Source organism: Brachyistius frenatus, unplaced genomic scaffold, assembly GCF_029030835.1.
Source record: "Brachyistius frenatus isolate BFR_SWC_R1_liver_20210118 unplaced genomic scaffold, ASM2903083v1 Contig_6, whole genome shotgun sequence".
In the NCBI taxonomy this organism is placed as follows: Eukaryota; Metazoa; Chordata; class Actinopteri; family Embiotocidae; genus Brachyistius; species Brachyistius frenatus.
In genome coordinates, this window is record NW_027210605.1 from 6795051 (window position 1) to 6813548 (window position 18498).

The 18498-nt window shown below is 41.3% G+C and overlaps 1 protein-coding gene across 2 annotated transcripts; it reads right to left on the bottom strand.

Annotated features, from left to right (window-relative positions):
• Positions 1-1081: 1081 nt before the first annotated feature.
• On the bottom strand, positions 1082-16884 carry atf7a (activating transcription factor 7a). Of its 2 annotated transcripts, XM_069688888.1 has the most exons (12): positions 16840-16884; positions 11770-11841; positions 8691-8787; positions 8396-8508; positions 7853-8053; positions 7484-7632; positions 7126-7219; positions 6902-7021; positions 5996-6145; positions 5513-5701; positions 4924-5029; positions 1082-4143 (listed from the first exon to the last, which is right to left on the bottom strand). In XM_069688888.1, exons 2-12 carry the CDS (start codon positions 11815-11817, stop codon positions 3911-3913), a joined length of 1500 nt encoding a protein of 499 aa, XP_069544989.1. In that variant the 5' UTR covers positions 11818-11841; positions 16840-16884; the 3' UTR covers positions 1082-3910. The 2 variants fall into 2 exon arrangements, with proteins under 2 accessions (XP_069544989.1, XP_069544988.1); XM_069688887.1 differs by lacking the exon at positions 16840-16884 and having other exon boundaries at positions 7853-8017; positions 11770-13396.
• Positions 16885-18498: the final 1614 nt, after the last annotated feature.

The window sequence follows — 18498 nt, forward strand, 5'->3', positions numbered from 1 at the left end:
CCAGCTAATTTTTGATCCCACTTGAGATAAAGAATTTGATTTACAGTTGTCCTTGAGTTCATGTGCGAATACTTGTGCTGAAAATTGCGTCAGTACAAGTTCAGAAGCCTACTCCTTCAGTAGGCCAATGTGGCATCCTGACTATAACCGTTATAAAAATAAATATACTGTCCAGACACTCCCTCTGCAATTAAGGGCCATTTACAAAAAGTTATGATCCTGTTTTCCTTATGAGAAACATTGACGTTGTCTTACAAGGAAAACACGCTTCAAAGCAAACTGAACATAACAAAATAATTGTAGGCTTCTACCACTTTGTGCATTTCCAGAGTTACTGGAGTTCAGAAAAAAAAAAGACATCTTAAAAGCAGGGCTACAGCAAGGACTGTATGACTACTGAGAATGTTGTGAATCCTTAACACCCTAATGTTATTTGGATCATTTCTATTTTGGAGTTAAATGTTGAAATGATATATTTTGCATATTCTGCTTGAGATTCTTCTGCCACACTAACAGGAGTCGAATTATGAAAATGTAATCATTTATCTAGTATCTGTTTTGTTCCAAAATTAGGTGATTTCAAAAATACAGGGCATGAAATTAGAACAAGTCACAATATGTAAATTTAGTTCTCTCAAGTTGCTGCATGCCCTGAAGTCCCAGATATATATGGAAGACAAGACTTCAGTGTCCTGGTAGTTTTGGCTGCGTGTTAGAAAAAGCCAAAGAATTTTATAACGCACTTTTTTTTTTTTAAATTTAAAAAAAAATAAAAAATCCCTTTTTATAGCCAAGTACAGAACCAGAGTACTTGTGGGGTTTTTTTTGTTCCAATCTGCAGAGTCATTAATAGCAACTACATAAGGAGTGAACACTGGGTACAGTCAACTATGAACAAAGCGGACATAGTACAATATCCTGCATCTACAAACAGTCTTTCATACCATTTTTTTTTTTTTTAACCAGACTTTGCCTTAAACTTAAATGTATTTTTTACATTACATAAAAATTACAGTAAATTTACAAAAAACATGCTTTTGTCATCGAGAAGCTGAACACAAACGAAACTGCATAATGTTCATTAAGATGTAGTTTCTTTAATTAAAACTGCAGCACTGTAAGTGTTCATGGTATTCCACTTGGACATGCATGGAAAAGTAAATATATTCATATAGTACAGATATGTACAGTACAAGGACAATTTTTGAAATCATCAGTCCAACAATGGGAGTGTGAAAAACCATTAATACACTAAGTGCAACTTTCACATTGTTGCATTTTTCATTTAATTGCTCTTCGCATAACAATTCTACATAACGTCAATAGGCCAAAAGACTGTAATGAATATTGTTATTTGGCCAATTAAAAAAATAAGTTAGACGAGGACAGTCAAAAGACCTGATCAAATTCATCTTAAAAGATATAAAAAAGGGGATTCTTTTTGAAAGAGGACTACATTTTTCTGTAGAGACCACAAAACAAAAAAAAAACCTGTCAAAGAAATTAGTCTCTATATTCATCAGTACAATCAGAAGCGTTATGACAAAGGTTGTATAGTGCTGAGGACAGCACGCAACTAAAGAAAACAAGAAATGACAGAAAAGGTGCCAAGAACAAAAACATGAATGCTAAATATAGTTTGGACTTTTCATTTCATATGAACAATCGTCTATAAGGGACTGCCGGACAAATATAGTGCCAGCAAGTACAACAAAATGCCGGGGTCGCCATTGGGACTGTAGGATAAGAGGTTCAGTCAAAGGTAAAGGTTTTAAAGTTGCTGAGCAAATTCCCATTTATGAATACAGTACAGATAAGATTTAAAAAAAAAAAAAAAAAGTTCTTATAACCCCGAAAAAGACCAAAAGGACTGCAAAAACTTAAAATGAACAGAAATACAAAGCAACAATGAACTTGCATTACTTTAGTGCATAAAGACCCTTCCTCATGTAAATGGGCAGATATCCTGTTTTTGAAATATCACATCTTGCAAATGTGTAATCGTATTGGACAAGAGAGGACAAAAGTGAGACAGAAGTACGCAAGAAAAACAAGAACAGCAAACCACTTGTATTGGTGTCTATGTAAAAATATACTGATATCTAGGTGAAATATCTTGGTGAGATTTCTAAAGAAGTGGGACCTTTCAGAAACAGTCACAAGATAAATATTTCCGCCCTTAAAGCTTTCACCACTGAAAATGTCTTTTCTGTGTCTCTCCACCAGATGACAGACATGCACTGCATCATTTTAACAATAATTCTATCACTGAAAATAGACTTCTGATTTAATTTAACAGCACTTTTAAAGGCTTTGAGGAATCTTCTGGAAGTTCTTAAATCTTTAGATCCTCATTTTTCATTTGATGAAGTGAACAAATAAAAGACAAATATAATTCTCGAACACTCTCCTGTTCATCACGAGTAAATCTGGGTGTATTTAAGCGGGAAAATCGGGAGGCACCAATGTGATCTTAAGGCAAAACGATCAGACGTTGTGTGTGAGACTGTGTAAGTGCAAGAAACAAGCAGTGATCGTGTCCACGTGAACTCTGAATCACAAAATAACAGTCAGCCTATTAACTTCCTGTCCCAGAACCAGTACCAGGTGGTCTTTGGAGATCCAGAGATCTGTGTTGTTGTCATTATGGCTTAGTTTAGGTTTGGTAAAGAGCAAAGAGACTTAAGAGGGTCCATCGCACTTCCAACGAGCAGCAAGGATGTGCAACCATCCTGAGAAGTGTGAAAGTAACAGTTACAGTAAGTCCAGGGCCCACACAGAGAAACACAGCTGCGAGAATAGTTTCATATAAAACGTTTCCACTTATAAACCAATTAACGGCGAAACGGCCTACCTGTTTTTTTTTTTTGGGGGGGGAAACACGTGAATGATGGGGGAGATTCAATTCCCTTCAGGTCAGATGAAAAATTTGCTTAAAAAACTTGATTTTTAATTCATAATCCAACGCATTTTGGTTCTGTGGCGTAATCTGGGAGGATGTGCCAATTAGTTAAAAAAAAATATATATATAGCTGCACGTACTATATAAAGAAAACAACACCCCATCAGAAAAAGTCACATGCTAACAAGCTAGCTAATAATGCATCAGATCAGGAGTAGGCAAACTGCTATGTTCTGATGTACTTAAATATACAATCACACACACAGTTAATACACTTTATCATATAGGGGTGTACATGAGGTAAAGTTTTTGGGTCCATGTTGAGATCACCTTGCGGTGGAACCATTTGCAAAAGGTCTGGGTGAATAATTTGGATCTGAACATCCACGTTGGAGAATTCTAGACAACCACTGCATCTTTGGAGCTGAGGATGTACAATAGGGATGTATGCTGCGCGGGCATGTGTGGGTGTGAGCATGGCTAAAAAGTCGAGGAGCGCAAGGCACTATTCCCTGCTGAAAACAGTGTAAAGCCCTGTGTGTTGCCTGATATCTAATTTGATCAAAAATGTTTATGCAACACTTGTTGTGTTTGTACGTTGTACACGTGTGGTGCGTGTCCACAGGGGGAGTTCATTTCGGCAGTATACTCGATGCAGTCCTACAAGTCCAGTGAAAAGTCATTTTGACGGAGGGTGAGGAGAGACGGGCAGGGAGGCAAAGGGGGAACCAGGGGGAGGGGTATTGGAGTCCAGCCCCTGTAGTCTATGGCAAAGTGAACAGGAAGCTCTCTCAAAAGTCTCAGTCCATTCCCAGAAGGCTGCTGCTGCTGAGCTCCAGGCCACAGCATGATGGCTCCACAGGAGGGTTAGAAAGAGCAGAGAAGGGAGGGGGGAGGGGGGGGGGGGGGGACATGAAAACTTTGACTTGAAGATTGGGGAAGTTGAGAGGTGGGAGTCTTTTCTACCCTGGGTGACGAGCCAAGTCTGGGCCATAGCGGCATCGCTCATCATCTGGCAGCTGATTGAGACTGTGCAGCCATGATAATGTGAGAGGCTCCACTCTCAGCCCTCTGCTGCTGGCCCATGCCTGCCAGCACAGACATGGCCATGGCCTCAGCTGCTGCCCTTGAGCTCAGGCCGTTTTGCCCTGAAGAGGGGCTGGGCGCCAAAGAGCTGTGCTGAATCACCGGGGCAGGGGAACCTGTGGGCTCTGAGGTGTCTTTCATGCCGTGTTCTGCAGCTACACAGGAAAAAAAAAAAAAAAGATGAAATGTAAACAGATTTATAATTGAATTGGCAAATACATCGAACTTTTAACCTTGAATAGAATTCATACTTTCCACACTGAAAAGCTTTGGGCATTATGTTTGTTGTTTAGCTGTTAAAATCTTAGTCCAAAGTTCAGAAAGTCTGTCCCAAAAATATCTGAAAGAGAATTTATAAAACTGAAAGTGACTCATAAAAAGTGTTCATTTTGTATGTAGCTCAGAGATGTCAGGATTTACTGTAAATTGCAAAATAATAAAATCCTGTTTGGCTACTTTGTATACTCCACAGTAAATTGATATCCACCACATCTGTTATCATAACCAATTGTACCACAGTGATGTAAAAAAAAAAAAAAGAATTACCAATTAAACATTAGTAGATTGCTTATCAAACCATTAAGGTCAATATTTAAACATGAATACTATTTTAAATACGGCATACTGTCGAGAAAGGCTTTGTTCCAAACCTGTATGTTTAGTCATTAACAGAGGTACAAATGTCGTGAACGGATTTTTCTAAATGTGGATCAGAACCCAGAAGTTCTGATTTCCTTGTATCTTTCTATGCTTTTCACAGTTCCCCGCCCATATTACATTACATTTCATTTAGCTGACGCTTTTATCCAAAACGACTTACAATAAATATATCTACATATACATATATCTATGTAAGAAACACGGGTCTAAATCAAGTGTCCTGTAGCTTTAAACACCACCAGGTGAGTAAGAAGCCGTCATGATGCAGGGCTCACCTAAGTAGGCAGTTTTCTTTTGTAGGTTGGTCACAGGACAGTCCTTGTGGGCCAGCAGCAGCTGCTTCAAATGAGCCACCTCGTTCCGCAACAGAGACACTTCATTCTGCCAGGATGGGAAATCGGGCTGATCAATACATTGACCATCATGTCATAGTTATACAGTATAACCAAAAGAGAGCTCACTACAGCTGGGTCAGATCATTTATAAAAAAAATTATTTTTTTTAATTTTTTAAAAAAAGGGAGACCTTCCAAACCTTTTAGATGTTTTTAATGCTTTTCAGGTAAGAAATGCAAAAAGTTGAAATTGTTTTGATGCCACTGCCGGAAGTAAACAATCAGTGGAAAAATTGCCAAAAAACCACCAACTAACACAGTGAAGATGTGAAATGAGTTCCAAACCTTGCAACCTTGTCCATTTGTAAAAAATTAGCCAGTATTACGTCAAACAGATTTTTCCTATCAGGGGTGCACCGTTCAAACTTCTACAACTAGTTGGAAGCCTGTCAACTGTGCACAGTCGGTGTGACAGCGCACACACCGACACCACACGTCATCCCACGTCCTCCCTCTCTGAGCCCACTCACCGACAGAGAGACGTTCAGATTGCAGAGCTCCTCAGCCTTCTTCTCTAGGGAACTGACCCACAGTTTGCGTTTCTGTCTGCAGCGCGATGCCGCTGCCCGATTCCTCTCGAGGAAACGCTGCCTTCGCTCATCGGGGTCATCGTCTGCTGTCCGCCGTCGACGCCCACCTGTGGGCTGCGCCGGAGATACCTGGAGGGAGAAGCGGGGAAGAGTTCAGAAGGAAGCAGACAGACAGGCGAGGGGAACGGAAGAAAGAGGAGAAAGAAAAGGGAAGTTTGAGTCATAGTTTCATTATTTTAGCCGGCACACCGCAGTCATTTCAACAGAAAAAGTACAGCGGCAGTTTTCAACAACTAAAACAGGCCATATGGCCATGAATGAAACCGTGTTCAGCTCTTTTGTTTTTTTTCTTCAACTGTCCAAGCTGGACCTGAAACTCATGTTACTGTCAGGTTCTCAGCACTTAAACTTCCCATGGAGTACCTGAGGTTGTGCAGGTGACGGAGCATCTGGATGTTGGACAAGCAGCTGGCTCTGCTCTGCTCTCTGAGGTACCATGGGGCTGCTGCCCATGGACATGATCCCCATACTCTGTCCTGATGGGCTCTGCTGGGACAGCGCAGCCTTCAGACGCTACAAAAGATTCGTAAAATAAGCAACATCAATAGAAAGTACAGGAATGAGACCACACAGCTCAAACCAACAGGATGAACGATGCGTTGCATGTATAAAAGAAACTGCTTCATCACTGAAAAAGAGCTAATCGCTGTAAAGATGCAGAGAGCAGAGCAGACTCAACAGCAATAATATCATGATGACATCACTGTAAAAGCTCCATGTTAACCCATTAACTCATTTACAGTTTCAGAAAGAATAAATTAAATTAAACATCAGATAAGAATCTTTGATATGGCCAAAAGTAAGTACGTAAGTAAGTGTGAGGAAAGCTTTATTTTTGTAGTGGAAAAGACTGAATTCTCAGAGGAGTCAATGTAAAAAAAAAAAAATGCTTTAACTCGGCTGAGATCCGGGCCTATGCTAACTTGACAGTGTCACAGTTTGTTTTCAGCAACACGTTCATGTGACAACTTGTTCAATCACAGCCTTTTTGCATTGGGTTAAGCTCTGGAGGCTTTACACGTTCCTGGAACAATTTTCCGATGATGTTACTGGATGAAATGTGGGAATTTTCACAGAGCTCTGTGTGTGTGATTAGCGGTAGCATGAATTCAGTATATATATTGTATTGTAAGGGTTAAATGCACCGGTAACTGCAGCAGAAAGTCATATGATGAACAAACCCAGCCAGCGCAAAGGCTGGAGGGTGAAGTTGGAGACAAAAAGAAAACAGATAAAGATATAAAAATAGAGAGCTAATCTAGTGCTGACCATCTTGGCCTCTGAGTGGATGCTGTAGCCGGAGGGGGAGTTAGAGCCGCTGCTGCTGCCTCCCAGAGGAGGACCGGGGATCCCAGGAATGTTGGGTACCATGCACATGGGTCGGGCCAGCTGGAGATAGACAGAAGATACACAAATGCATATGTATTAATACTTAAGTAACTTCTTAGCTATACGGTTCAATACAACATTTTTAGACTGTCGGTCTGCCTTACATTAATGACAGAAGGCATCTGTAAGGGCCCGGGGAGCACAGGTACTGCCTGACCGGTGGGAAGCATCATCATGGGGTAATGGCTGGTTGGCGAACTAGACAGGCAGACAGCAGAGATTCAGTCACACACGCACTATTATATTTATACTTCAAAATACATATTAAAAAGTGTAGACGATGACTTCTCAAATCAATGATCAATCATTTGTAAACACATGTTTTTAGAGATACAACGTACAACATGTCAGTTTAATGATGGGAGATATCCAAGAAATGCTGACAACAATTAACACATTTAAATGTTTGCACACAAAAAATTGCTTATGATATCGTCATATTATAATATTTTTTTAACTCACCACAAAGTACGATTTGAAGGTGGTGCCTGTGTGATGACAGAGGTGGGTGACGGCATAGTTGGCTGAAGAGCGTCAAAGCCCAAATGTAGTGGGAGAGAACCTGGACGCACAATAGTTGGGGTCGGGGCTGAATTCCTGGGTGGTGTGTCCTAGGAGGTATTGTAGATAAACCAGAGCTTAAAAACAGAAGCTTGGGCTTGTACTGTAAAATGTTATTTTTAGAAAATTTTTGATATTGCCATCCACTGGTATAATATTTTGTAATACTGCAGTCATAATGACGTATTGTTATTGTAACATCATTTCAGGTTAGTCCCCTCTTTCATTTAGACTCATGCAATCCCCTCATCCTCCCAATTTCTGTCCTACCTTTGCTTTGACTAGAGGCTCTATGTTGCTGTCTGAATCCTCAGAGATCGATTCAGGGCTGCATGGTGGTGAAGAGTCAACCTCTACAGGTTCCTCCTCTTTCACCTTTACGTCTGATGGTGTCTGCAGGCTCATGTCCAAAGCCACAGAGTTGGCAGCAGGAAGCTGAGATAAAGATAATAGGTTCACTCTACTCATAGACTACAGTAGAGTAAAAAAAAAAGCACAAAAAAAAGGAAGTGGGTATTTATCACACAAAATAAACAGCCACAGCACAGTTTACGAAACATTACTTAAACACAACACTGAACCATTTAAATAAAGCAGACAAAGTGTGCAAGGCAGGAATTTCACACCATCATTTTTGACTACATCAACACTTGAAATAAGAAAGAAGGAAGTAAAAAGTAATTTTTCAGTACATGGGAGTCTTTGCAGAAAACTCCCTTGGTTTCTGCACAAAGTAACACGTGCAGTCACACACATGCATACAGAAAAAAAAAAAAAGGTGGACAAAATCATCAACTCCAAACCCTTTCTTACCGAGTTCTTGGCCCTCTTGTCCTCATCGTCTTGCTCGAAGGAGCTGGCCAGCTCATTGAACAGACCAACCTCCTCACAGTTCTTCAGGAAACGGGTGGGAGTAGGGGTCTGGTCTGGGAAAAGGCAACGAGTAGAGATAACTATTCAAAGTGACACTATCACACTTAGTTCACACTTAGCATTGGCTATAGAAACCCCAGTCATACACAGTTGAGAACACACTGATGCTGCGATATGGATATTTAACAACATGGTACAGAGAATCTGAGCGTTTGTGCTCATGGATGAAAAGTACCTGCAATAATAACAGAGTCGGTCCTTGCTGGTCCAAATTTCAGTGTCATCTCATGCTTGTGTTTGTGTACCGCCAAGTGGTCCTCGTTGGTAAACCTCTGGTACAAGTGAAAGAGAAGAAAAGAGGAACAATAAGATCATTATATGAATTAGCCTACAGGGAACTGTAACTGTGTCCTGGTGACCTAAAGAGGGAGGCAGCCTATATTTCCTTACCCCAGATATCATATTGCACTAATCACAGACAGATAATCTCTTGGAGATATAGCCCAACACATGCAGCCTATAGAATACAAATTATGTGACAAACCACAAAGAAAAAGGTATCTGGGGTGTACAATTCCTCATGTCTTAAAAGCCCTGTACAGGCCGATCATAGCCACAGGATATGGGCTCAAATATCCTGACACCAGCTACATTTTTCTAGAAAAAGATAAAGGGCTTGTATGGAAATTATTCAACAGAAATGTCCGTAATGAGCAGCGGATGCATAAACAAAGGAATCCAATTATTTGCATGGCTAGACATCAAATGAGCGGACACATCAAAACAGATCCTGCAAATCCAAGTGTAACTAATTTTGTTGGTGTGTGTGAAACATATGGACCCTGTGACACTCGACGTTACTCCACCTTCTGTTACTTCCGATCAGTGGAAGCTACAGGAGGTCTGGCACAAGGACAAATCAGACGTACAGAGGAGAGCATCGACATCCTCGGAGACATGGAACTTCTTCTTTTGGAGAAGTGGCGAGGTGATTCACTCGGGGACGTAGGAGGAATAATCTTGGCTCTGGCACCGGCCTATTCACCATTCACTGTAGCCTATTTTAGGGCGCCGCGCTGCAGTTGCGAGTTCAGCCGTGAGACTGAAGTGGAAACACAGTCAAGTGTCAGGGGCATTATTTTTAACCCTACCAGGCAGCATTGCCAATACAACTCCATGTCTCATCTGTCTCTTTCGTCTGAAAAAGGCGGCTAGGTCTTGTGGAGGAAACTATCTCCGACTAATCTCCCCGTATGATATAATGGCAGCTAGGATTACCCCAGCCCACGTAATAAATACTGTGCATCGTATAAAGGGGAGGGGTAGCGGGGGTTTGTTGTTGTTGTTGTTAACTTGGTAAAAGGCAAACCCTGAGCAAAGCCAGATGTCAATCATGCTTGTTCTATTATGGGCATGATTCAGACTTTCCTGGTAGACAACTGTTGCTTGGAAAGGGCAACAGTAAAACAGCATTTGGACAGAAGGCACTTGTAAAATAAAGGATGCTGCCGATCTAAATGTACACAAATAAAATAACATCAGAGGCCAGTAAAACATTTCTTAAATGGCAGCACAAGTACAGACTTCAGACAATTTGTCTAAGAATGCCAAAAGGCGTCCATAGCAGAGTGGGTTGGAAATTGTCAAATCAAATGAATTGTCAGTTCTGCAGTTGTGTTTAATTATTCTTTTGTTAAATAGATCCTTTTTTTTTTAATGTAAATTTTAAGTACATTTATTGTCCGGCTCGTTGCATTTTGCTAACATTAAAGCCAGTGCTTGTTAATATTCTTAGATTACAAGAGATTTTGTGCATGAACACAGATTCCAGCAGTAGCAGGTGACTTTTTTTTCTAACAATAAATCTGATAAATAACATGTGCTACTTGCCCAGCAGCAAACTGCAGCCACACCAAGCTGGCATCTGATGTTAAGTCACTGACTTAGTGGATTTATTATCAGCCACAAAGCTGGATATTTCCCTTTAGGATTTTTCAAGGACCAGAGCTGAACTATCACAAGGCCAGAAACATGTGTCCAAATGTATGATAATCTCGATCTGTTCACCATCATAACTTTATATACAGTGACAATTAATCAATCTGGGTTTAAAAACAGAGATTCTACTGTACTTTAAAAAAATATATATATATGCATGTTCCTCAAATTAAGTTGGTGTTGTGATATTGAAAACACACCCAGAACATGTAGCACCACACTACAATCCCAGACCTGTTTGAACAACAGTTTGACAGTCAAACATCGCTGGTCGGAGCACCACAGCTGTAGAGTCGCACTGTCATCGCCGTCACTTCGCCTTGAAAAGCTTCTGTGGGATTCTGTTGTTTTAACTGTCAACTAAATTAATAATGGCAACTACAAATGAAATATGCAGAGTATTTACATCACAGAAACATGTCAGAGGGAAGAAGGGGTCCCGAGCTGATCTTCCGAGAGGAAAATAGCAACATAGATTATCGTTTATTTATCAAACATGCGTGTTTTAACTGCTTTGTAGCTCAAACCACAATCACATGTACAACAGATCGCGTCTGATCGGAGAATGGAAGAACTTTTATGAATCCCAAATGTTTTGCACCCGCATAGACACGGTCTTCCTCCGGAGCTCGGGAGAGTTCACCCCGTTACTCGCTCACATGTCATCACATCCAACTGAACACAGCATCAGACAGCAAAATGAGACCAACATCAGACATGATATTTGCTGTGCTGAATAATCATGAGTCCGAGAACACTCTTCATTTAATTTTCGTCTTTTCTTTGATATCGAGCCAAGCCCCGACAATACACCACGTAACTGGCATGTGAGCGCGCCATTGGCACTCAGCTGAGTCACTGCTGAAGCTCAAACCTGTGTCTGCAGGCGCTTAGAAGTCAGCAGTGACAGGTTGAAACAATAACTGTGCTCTGATTACTCACCGGAGCTTCCAGTGAGTCATTGCTGAAGGAGACAGCGTTGTCTCGCAAGACAGCATGCTAACTAAAATGTTAGAAGTGTGGTCATTTTAAGCGTTGCATAAATCAAAGTCAAAAAGCTCATCCTGGCATACCGGAAGCCTTTTCAGGTCTGACGGCTCATTTTCATAAAGCTGTACGCTACTTAAAAAGAAGTGGCGCTTCCGATGAAATAACCAATTGCTTTTGCTTTTAAAGGACTTTTCTTTAAGATGCTAAATTCTTACAATCAACGTCTGAAGAGCATTCGCAAAAAGGCCAAAATAGCCCGTACCAGACACAGGTGCACACACCTGAAACTCAGGGCAAACAGAGAGAGAGAGAGAGAGAGGACTTACCTGTCCACAGCCAGGAGCGTTGCACACAAAAGGTCGGTCGTCCCCCATTTTTGAAAAGAGCTTGCAATGTAACTGTGAGAGAGGAGAAGAGGAGAACATTGCTGCGGCTTCTCTTGATATGCGAACTGGCCAATCCTGAAAACAACAAAACAGGGATGCTGTGGCTCGTAGTCTTTAGTCTGAGCAGGAAGCCGAACGCTATTTAAAAATAACCCTGGCAAGGAGCAAAACACGCACAGAGGCAGCGAGAAGAAGTTTCCCTGGTGATACTTCCTTCACACAGAGGGGGCTTCTGGTTGGCCAATGAGGAGCCGCTCGCGGGAGAGGACGACGGCTACCCGTGTACACACAGACATCTCCCTCTCTCCTTCCCTCTCCCCTTCCCTCTCCCCCTCTGTCTCACTCACTTCCAAGCGCCCCTTCTCCTCCCGACCACTCCCTCTCCTCACCTCTCCAGCACCTCGCACGCAACCTCTCCCCTCCTTGCACCCCTCATTCAGTGTCTGCAGCCCGCCGACTCAGCAGTTTCAGTCATCTCCTCATCCAAGTCTGCGAGGACTGGACTCTCACGTGACTCGACAGCTCAAATATGTTTGCGTTGAGTACATTCACGCTGACCTGACGCTGTACCTCACTTGTGCTCGTTGGCCTGCTTCACTTAGTTACTTTTTCTGTAGAAAAGACACAAGTGACTGATGGAGACGATACTGACAAAATCTCAATACGTGAATTCCAGTAATGTTTGGATCGTTTTATAAATGAATGTAAACTGAGGCTGAGTGACCTCCTACCTGAGAAAAAAGGAATGAATATGTGGACGCATTTAACCTTCATTAAAGTCATAAATTTAGTACCACTTTACTGCACTTTAAGTCCAGGAAAAGACAAGCTTAAAATATTACGGTGATATTTGAATGGCAATGATTTGCAATCATCTATGCCGTTTCATCATTATGTAAATATTATGTTCATCATAAATGTTCATCAAAAATGCTTAGCTTGACATCAGAGTATAATTCTTCATTTTCCGTAATGGCTCACTTCTAATATATTTGTACCAATTGCAGAAGTAGTAGTTAACACAGCATAATGAGCATAAGTTTCACAAAAATGTAGAAAAAAAAAAGAGAAAAAAAAGCACTTAATGACAACGCTGTCGGACATTTGAATCCACTGGAAATACCTGCAAGACTTTCCGAAGAAGTCCAAATACTACGTCCCTCTCCTTCTGAGTAATTGCCCTTGTCAAGGGTTAAATATGCACATGTTTCTGTTTGGTTTCTCCTGCTGTTGAATCTGCAGCTGAAGTGACATCAAGTAAAGCTACGCAAGGCTCGCTGCTTCTATCGGCAACTCGGCCCCGTCCCCAACTAAACCAAAGCACCCTGCACAGCTGTACGGCACTCCACGAGAAGACAAACTGGGAAGTTTGGAAAAATAACTCATTAAATTTAAATCAGAGAATTGATGGGGGGGTTGGGAGGGGGGCGGTGGACATTAATGTTTTAGCACTCTCGGCTGGCCCAAAGTGACGTCTGGCAACTATTACACAACGCTGTCCCACTGACAGTGCAGCAACTACAAAACATGCATCAAGAACTTTTCCATCATTCAATAAGCAAAAGCCACAATATATATATATATATATATATATATATATATATATATATATATATATATATATATACACATATACACATACACTACAGTCATGAGCACAAATACAGTCCGACTTCAATGTCTTGACACTAACGTTTCAAAATGTACGTGCTGGACTATGTCCATTGAGGAAGGCAGCCTCTGAACTTTCTGGAACGCAACTTGAATTGAAAATGTTAAGTATTGTAATATTCCTGCGTAGCTAACCACATTAACCTCTGTTGTACCTTCTGAATGGGTTGAGCATGTCGCCTAACATTATTGAGTGGGACAGATTATTCATTATTTTGGCGAGGCATAAATGTCTGAAAGTTTTCCCAAATGTTGAAGTCAGTATATTTTCCTGCTTCCTCCCTCCATCTCTCCCTCTGCCGAGGACAGCTGCCTCTGAGCCAACACATGATTACTAAAGCCTTGTGCTGGAATATGAAGCTCTCCCGTGTCGCTGAGCCTGTAGCAGGCCTGCGTCTCCAAACTCCACGTCTTCATGAGGAAAGTGGTCTGAATCATCGTGTTTGCAAGCAAAAGCTGCCTGCCCCTCTCTAGACAGATCAAACAGCCCCTGAAGCAGAGCAGTCTCACTTCTTGCAGACCTCCCATGCTCTGGAGAAAGGCAACAGGTCAGTGCCAGGGCCCTCACAAAGTGCTTCCAATCCACTGAGTCTATTTGGGCAGAGATGTGTCTGCAAACGAGATACTCCATCTAGCTCGTTATACCGAGGGTGTGGACTGTGTGGGGAAATGGACACATCTGGCGTGAGGAGTGGGAACAGATTTCAGAGTTTACATCTTACTAAAGACATGCTAGACATAAACTTGGCTGGCTGGCACCAACATGAAATGTGGGATTTGATTTTGTGCAAAGTCCACCATAAATTCCAGATGACAAGGGTGGAAAATAACGTTCGTTTTCGTAGCTGCTCCAACCAATATCTTAACCTGATTAAAACAGATGTGTTAAGGTCTTTTACTCAACAACTATTTGTTTGGCTTTGTAGTAAAGCTATTTATCTTGAAAGGGAAATTTTCAAAAACTGCAGTACTATCTGTAATCCTCAGATAAATCAATGTGTATACAGAAAGGAACAGCACTGTAAATGTGCTGCTTTGATTGTCAGATGTGTCTCACTGAGAGTAAACTGTGAGACTCGGAGAGATTAAAGACCTGACAGTTTAAAGTGTTACGGCAACCTGTAAATGTCTTCTTCTCACAGACTTATACTGTGCGGGAGACAATAAATCAGGTATATAGTTACAGTCCTGATGCACATCACTGATATACATTACAGCTCTTGATATCAAGTCCACCTATTTTTTGCCTCCTTTCGTCCAAGGTGACATGGAAGCACTCAAAGTGCCCTAATTTCTGTCCCTCTCATTGAGCTGCTGCCAAAGTCCCACCGTTAACTTGGATTTCTCCGACTCAGCAGGTGTAGGGGAACAAGTCCCAGCTATAATCAGCCACAGCTATCCAGTGTTTGATGCAGCCTGCTAGGAAACTGACTAAACAAACTGTATTAATAGCTCGCGCTGCAGCTATGACTCTGGAATCTGAGGCTTAAATTGCCAGAGGGTAGGGGAGACCCCACAAAAAGAAAAAGAAGCAGACAGAGAGAGAGAGAGAGAGAGAGAAAGAAATTCTAAAATAGAGAAAGAAAGTAAAAAGCCGTCAGCAGCTGGTAAATTACATATCTTGGATATTTGCAGGATCACAGGTGAGACGTTTGAGCTTTTGAGATCTAGGTTGTGGTTGGGTGTGAGCAGCGGCCAAAATGTATTCATGTAAGCAAAGTGAACCCAAGATTTAGTAAGTGGAACAAATGAAATCCTATATCCATGTCTGCATACCTAACAAGGCCTAAAAGTTAAATCCATGCTGAGCTAGTAGACAATGCAGAACAATACAGGGATGGATCCAGGGCGGTTTTCTAAAATTAAATCAAAAACTCTGCCCAATAGGATGGGTGTCCAAATTTAACCGGAGCTTCCTGTTAGGTTTTGGCTCTACAAATGAATGCAAAAGGAAAAATATGACCTGATGTTTTGTTTTTCATCAGAAGTAGAGACCGTATAGCCTTTGGTGCTTTGCATAATAATTTACACTTCATGATGTCAAGCATTATCTGTCTGGTAATTTACTGCCAAACCAATAACAAAAAAAAAATGACTTTAAAACATTGACTCTGCAGCCTGAGACGTACATTTACAGCTAAAACATGCTTCTTTTTTTTAATTTTTTTTTTTACATACATGTATATATATAAAGGATTTACCAGCAAAGAACATTTATGTTGCAGGCAGCTTCAAATACATGTCATGACTGAGAGTGGGGTCGAGAAGTCTGTCTGGACAAAACATACTGCAGGTTTCTCTGCTGTAACACTTCTCTCTGATGGAATGAAGTTATAACTCGGCCAAAAACATGACCTACATTCCTAATGAAGGTGTCGACAAGCACGAGGATACGTTTCGTGGAGCGATCGGCAGTTCAAATTGCAATACTACGGATATCATTATTACTTGAGACTTTTCAGTTCTTTTGAGAACTCTTCTTGCAGACCAGAATTGCCATCATCACTACAGTCTGCCGCCCAAACAACAACAAAAAAAAAGAAAAAGAAAACAGACACATGTTTTGTTTTTTTTTGCGCAGATTCAGACATGTAAAAAAATGTCAAGTTGAATTCCCAAAGTCCCGCAAGACTTTAGTTCCCTCTTCCAGACAACGCTGACTGGCTCGAAAAAGGTTTGTCTTTTTTAGCCTCCATTACCTTCTGGCTACACGCTCAGCCCTGCCTTTTCCCGTAACGAGACCGCCTATTCTTTTCGGCAATTGGCCATATGCACGTCAGTCAGCCGCAGCTAGAGCACGCATAGCTCCGGACCCTGTCAGTAACAGCAGCTCGCTCGATCTCATTGGTTACGATCCCGATATCAACTTTTTTTTTTTTCTTCTTCTTCTTCTTTTTTTTTTTTTTTTATGCACGCAAAAAACTAATGGGGGGGCTAGCTGCTGTGGCTAACGGTAACAACAGGCCGAAGGCACGTTCAAAAGTGAGCAGTAACAACGCCGCTGCCGGTTTTCCGCGATGACACCAAACACACGTCGGTAACCGTTTTGCTATATTCGAGAACTGATGTGTTTTAAAGGCATTACGGGAGACGAAAAGCAGGAAAAAAGGCATGCGGTGAGTTGGTTAGCGGACTGACACTTTGAGTGCAGAGCGAAGACATTTGGTCCGAATGAAGCGTTGAAGGCTGCCACAACAGTTTTGACAATCACGCAAACGAGGAGTTTTGAGGACGACAAACGCTAAAAACTGCCGCTCTGACCGTAACTTTGTGAGAGTTTGGTGTAGTCGACATTATCTGGGGTGAATTTAAAGGTTAATAAAGTGTTTACAAACTCACCCTTGCGCCCCTCTCTCTCTGGCTCCCCTCTCCTCTCTCGGAATTTGACACTCCCCTCGACGTTGAGTTATCGCGAGAATTCGCAGAAGTTATCGCAGCAACATGTTAGGTGTTAAGACGGAAAGCTGCTGCTGCTGCTGTAACCCTTATCCTTCATTACTTTTAATCATGCCAACAGTGGAAAAGAAAAAAAAAAAAAAATCACTTTTGTGAACTTTGAATTTGGATTAAAAAAAAAATGCGGCAGTTAAGATGGCAGATAGAGCCGTCAAAAGTATTCCCTTTGGTCTTTCGTTGTCAAACATTATAATGTCATTAAACCATACTTTCAAACCGATATCGAAATAAAGTGTAAGATACAGTGTGATATGAATACAAAATATAATACAAACAACGTCTTTGGGCACGGTTACTTCACTTTACCGGTAGAAGAGACACAAAACAATCTCAGAGACTGTTTTTGAAGCCCTGAATGTGAATTTAAAAACAAGGTTAGAGAGACCCCCAATGGATAAATTAAGAATTGAACATGCCAAGGCTCGTTTATGAATTCCCTTCAAGAGACAGAAGTAAAGGTAAGTTTAGTAATTTATTTGACTGCCTAAATGTTTTACTAAACTTCTTTCCTGGAGAATTTAGTTCACTCCTGTTTCTATATTAGTCATGATCACAATTAATCGTAATAAATTGTATATTCCTTTTTTAATCATAAATTAGTCATGTCCAGAGTAAACCTTGCCCCTAAATTTGAAAGTGCTTCGAGGGTACTCTAAGTAAGGGTCCTGATTGCACATTTACAGTTTTACATATATAAATTCCTCTGGACCTCTCATTGTAATGAATATGATTCAGTCTAATCAGTGCAGTGACACTATAATTACACAGGTAATAATCTGTATATAATCCTAATCAGTGAGATGCAATTTCACAGTTAAATCATGATCTAGCAGCTAGCCTTTTCTGCTTCATGCTTTATTCATGCTGTTCTATGCGTTATCTATGGTTTTAAATTTAGGTATATTTTTCATGTGAGCAGCAACATGCGCCCTGTCATTATGTGACAGTGTCAGGGCATTCAACTTTACATTGAAACACTGAAAAGATGCCCGTTATTGGTGTACGTAAACTCTTATCCCAAATGTATTGCGGTGTAATAGAGCTTCAGGCATCAGTTCTTTTTCCTTTCACACGTCGGCGGCAAAGCACAGGTGTGAATATGAAAATGAGTGATGGTGGATTCCTTTTAGCCTGACATCGTGCCGATATTGCGCACGCTGGGTCATTGTCAGCACTTACTGGCGACGTACTTGTGCACAGTTGTCTGATGTGTGCTTCGGGACTTACACACATCTAGACTCAGGAAACGTGCAGGTAGCATCTCTGCAGGTCCATCACACCCTGGACACCCTCCGTTTCAGCTCCTCCCCTCAGAGCACCGTGCGCCAAGACCACTGGAAACAGGAACTGTTTCTATCCGCGTCACTCTGATGAACACATAACATCTTCAACATCACTGGACGTATTGCAATACACCCAACCCCATCAGCGCTATTTGCACAAGGTGCAATTGCACCATTGTTTAGGTCTATGTCTATTTATGTCTGTCTGTTTTTGTGGGTTTTTTTGCATGCTGAGAGAGAAGCTACAACCAGAGTCAAA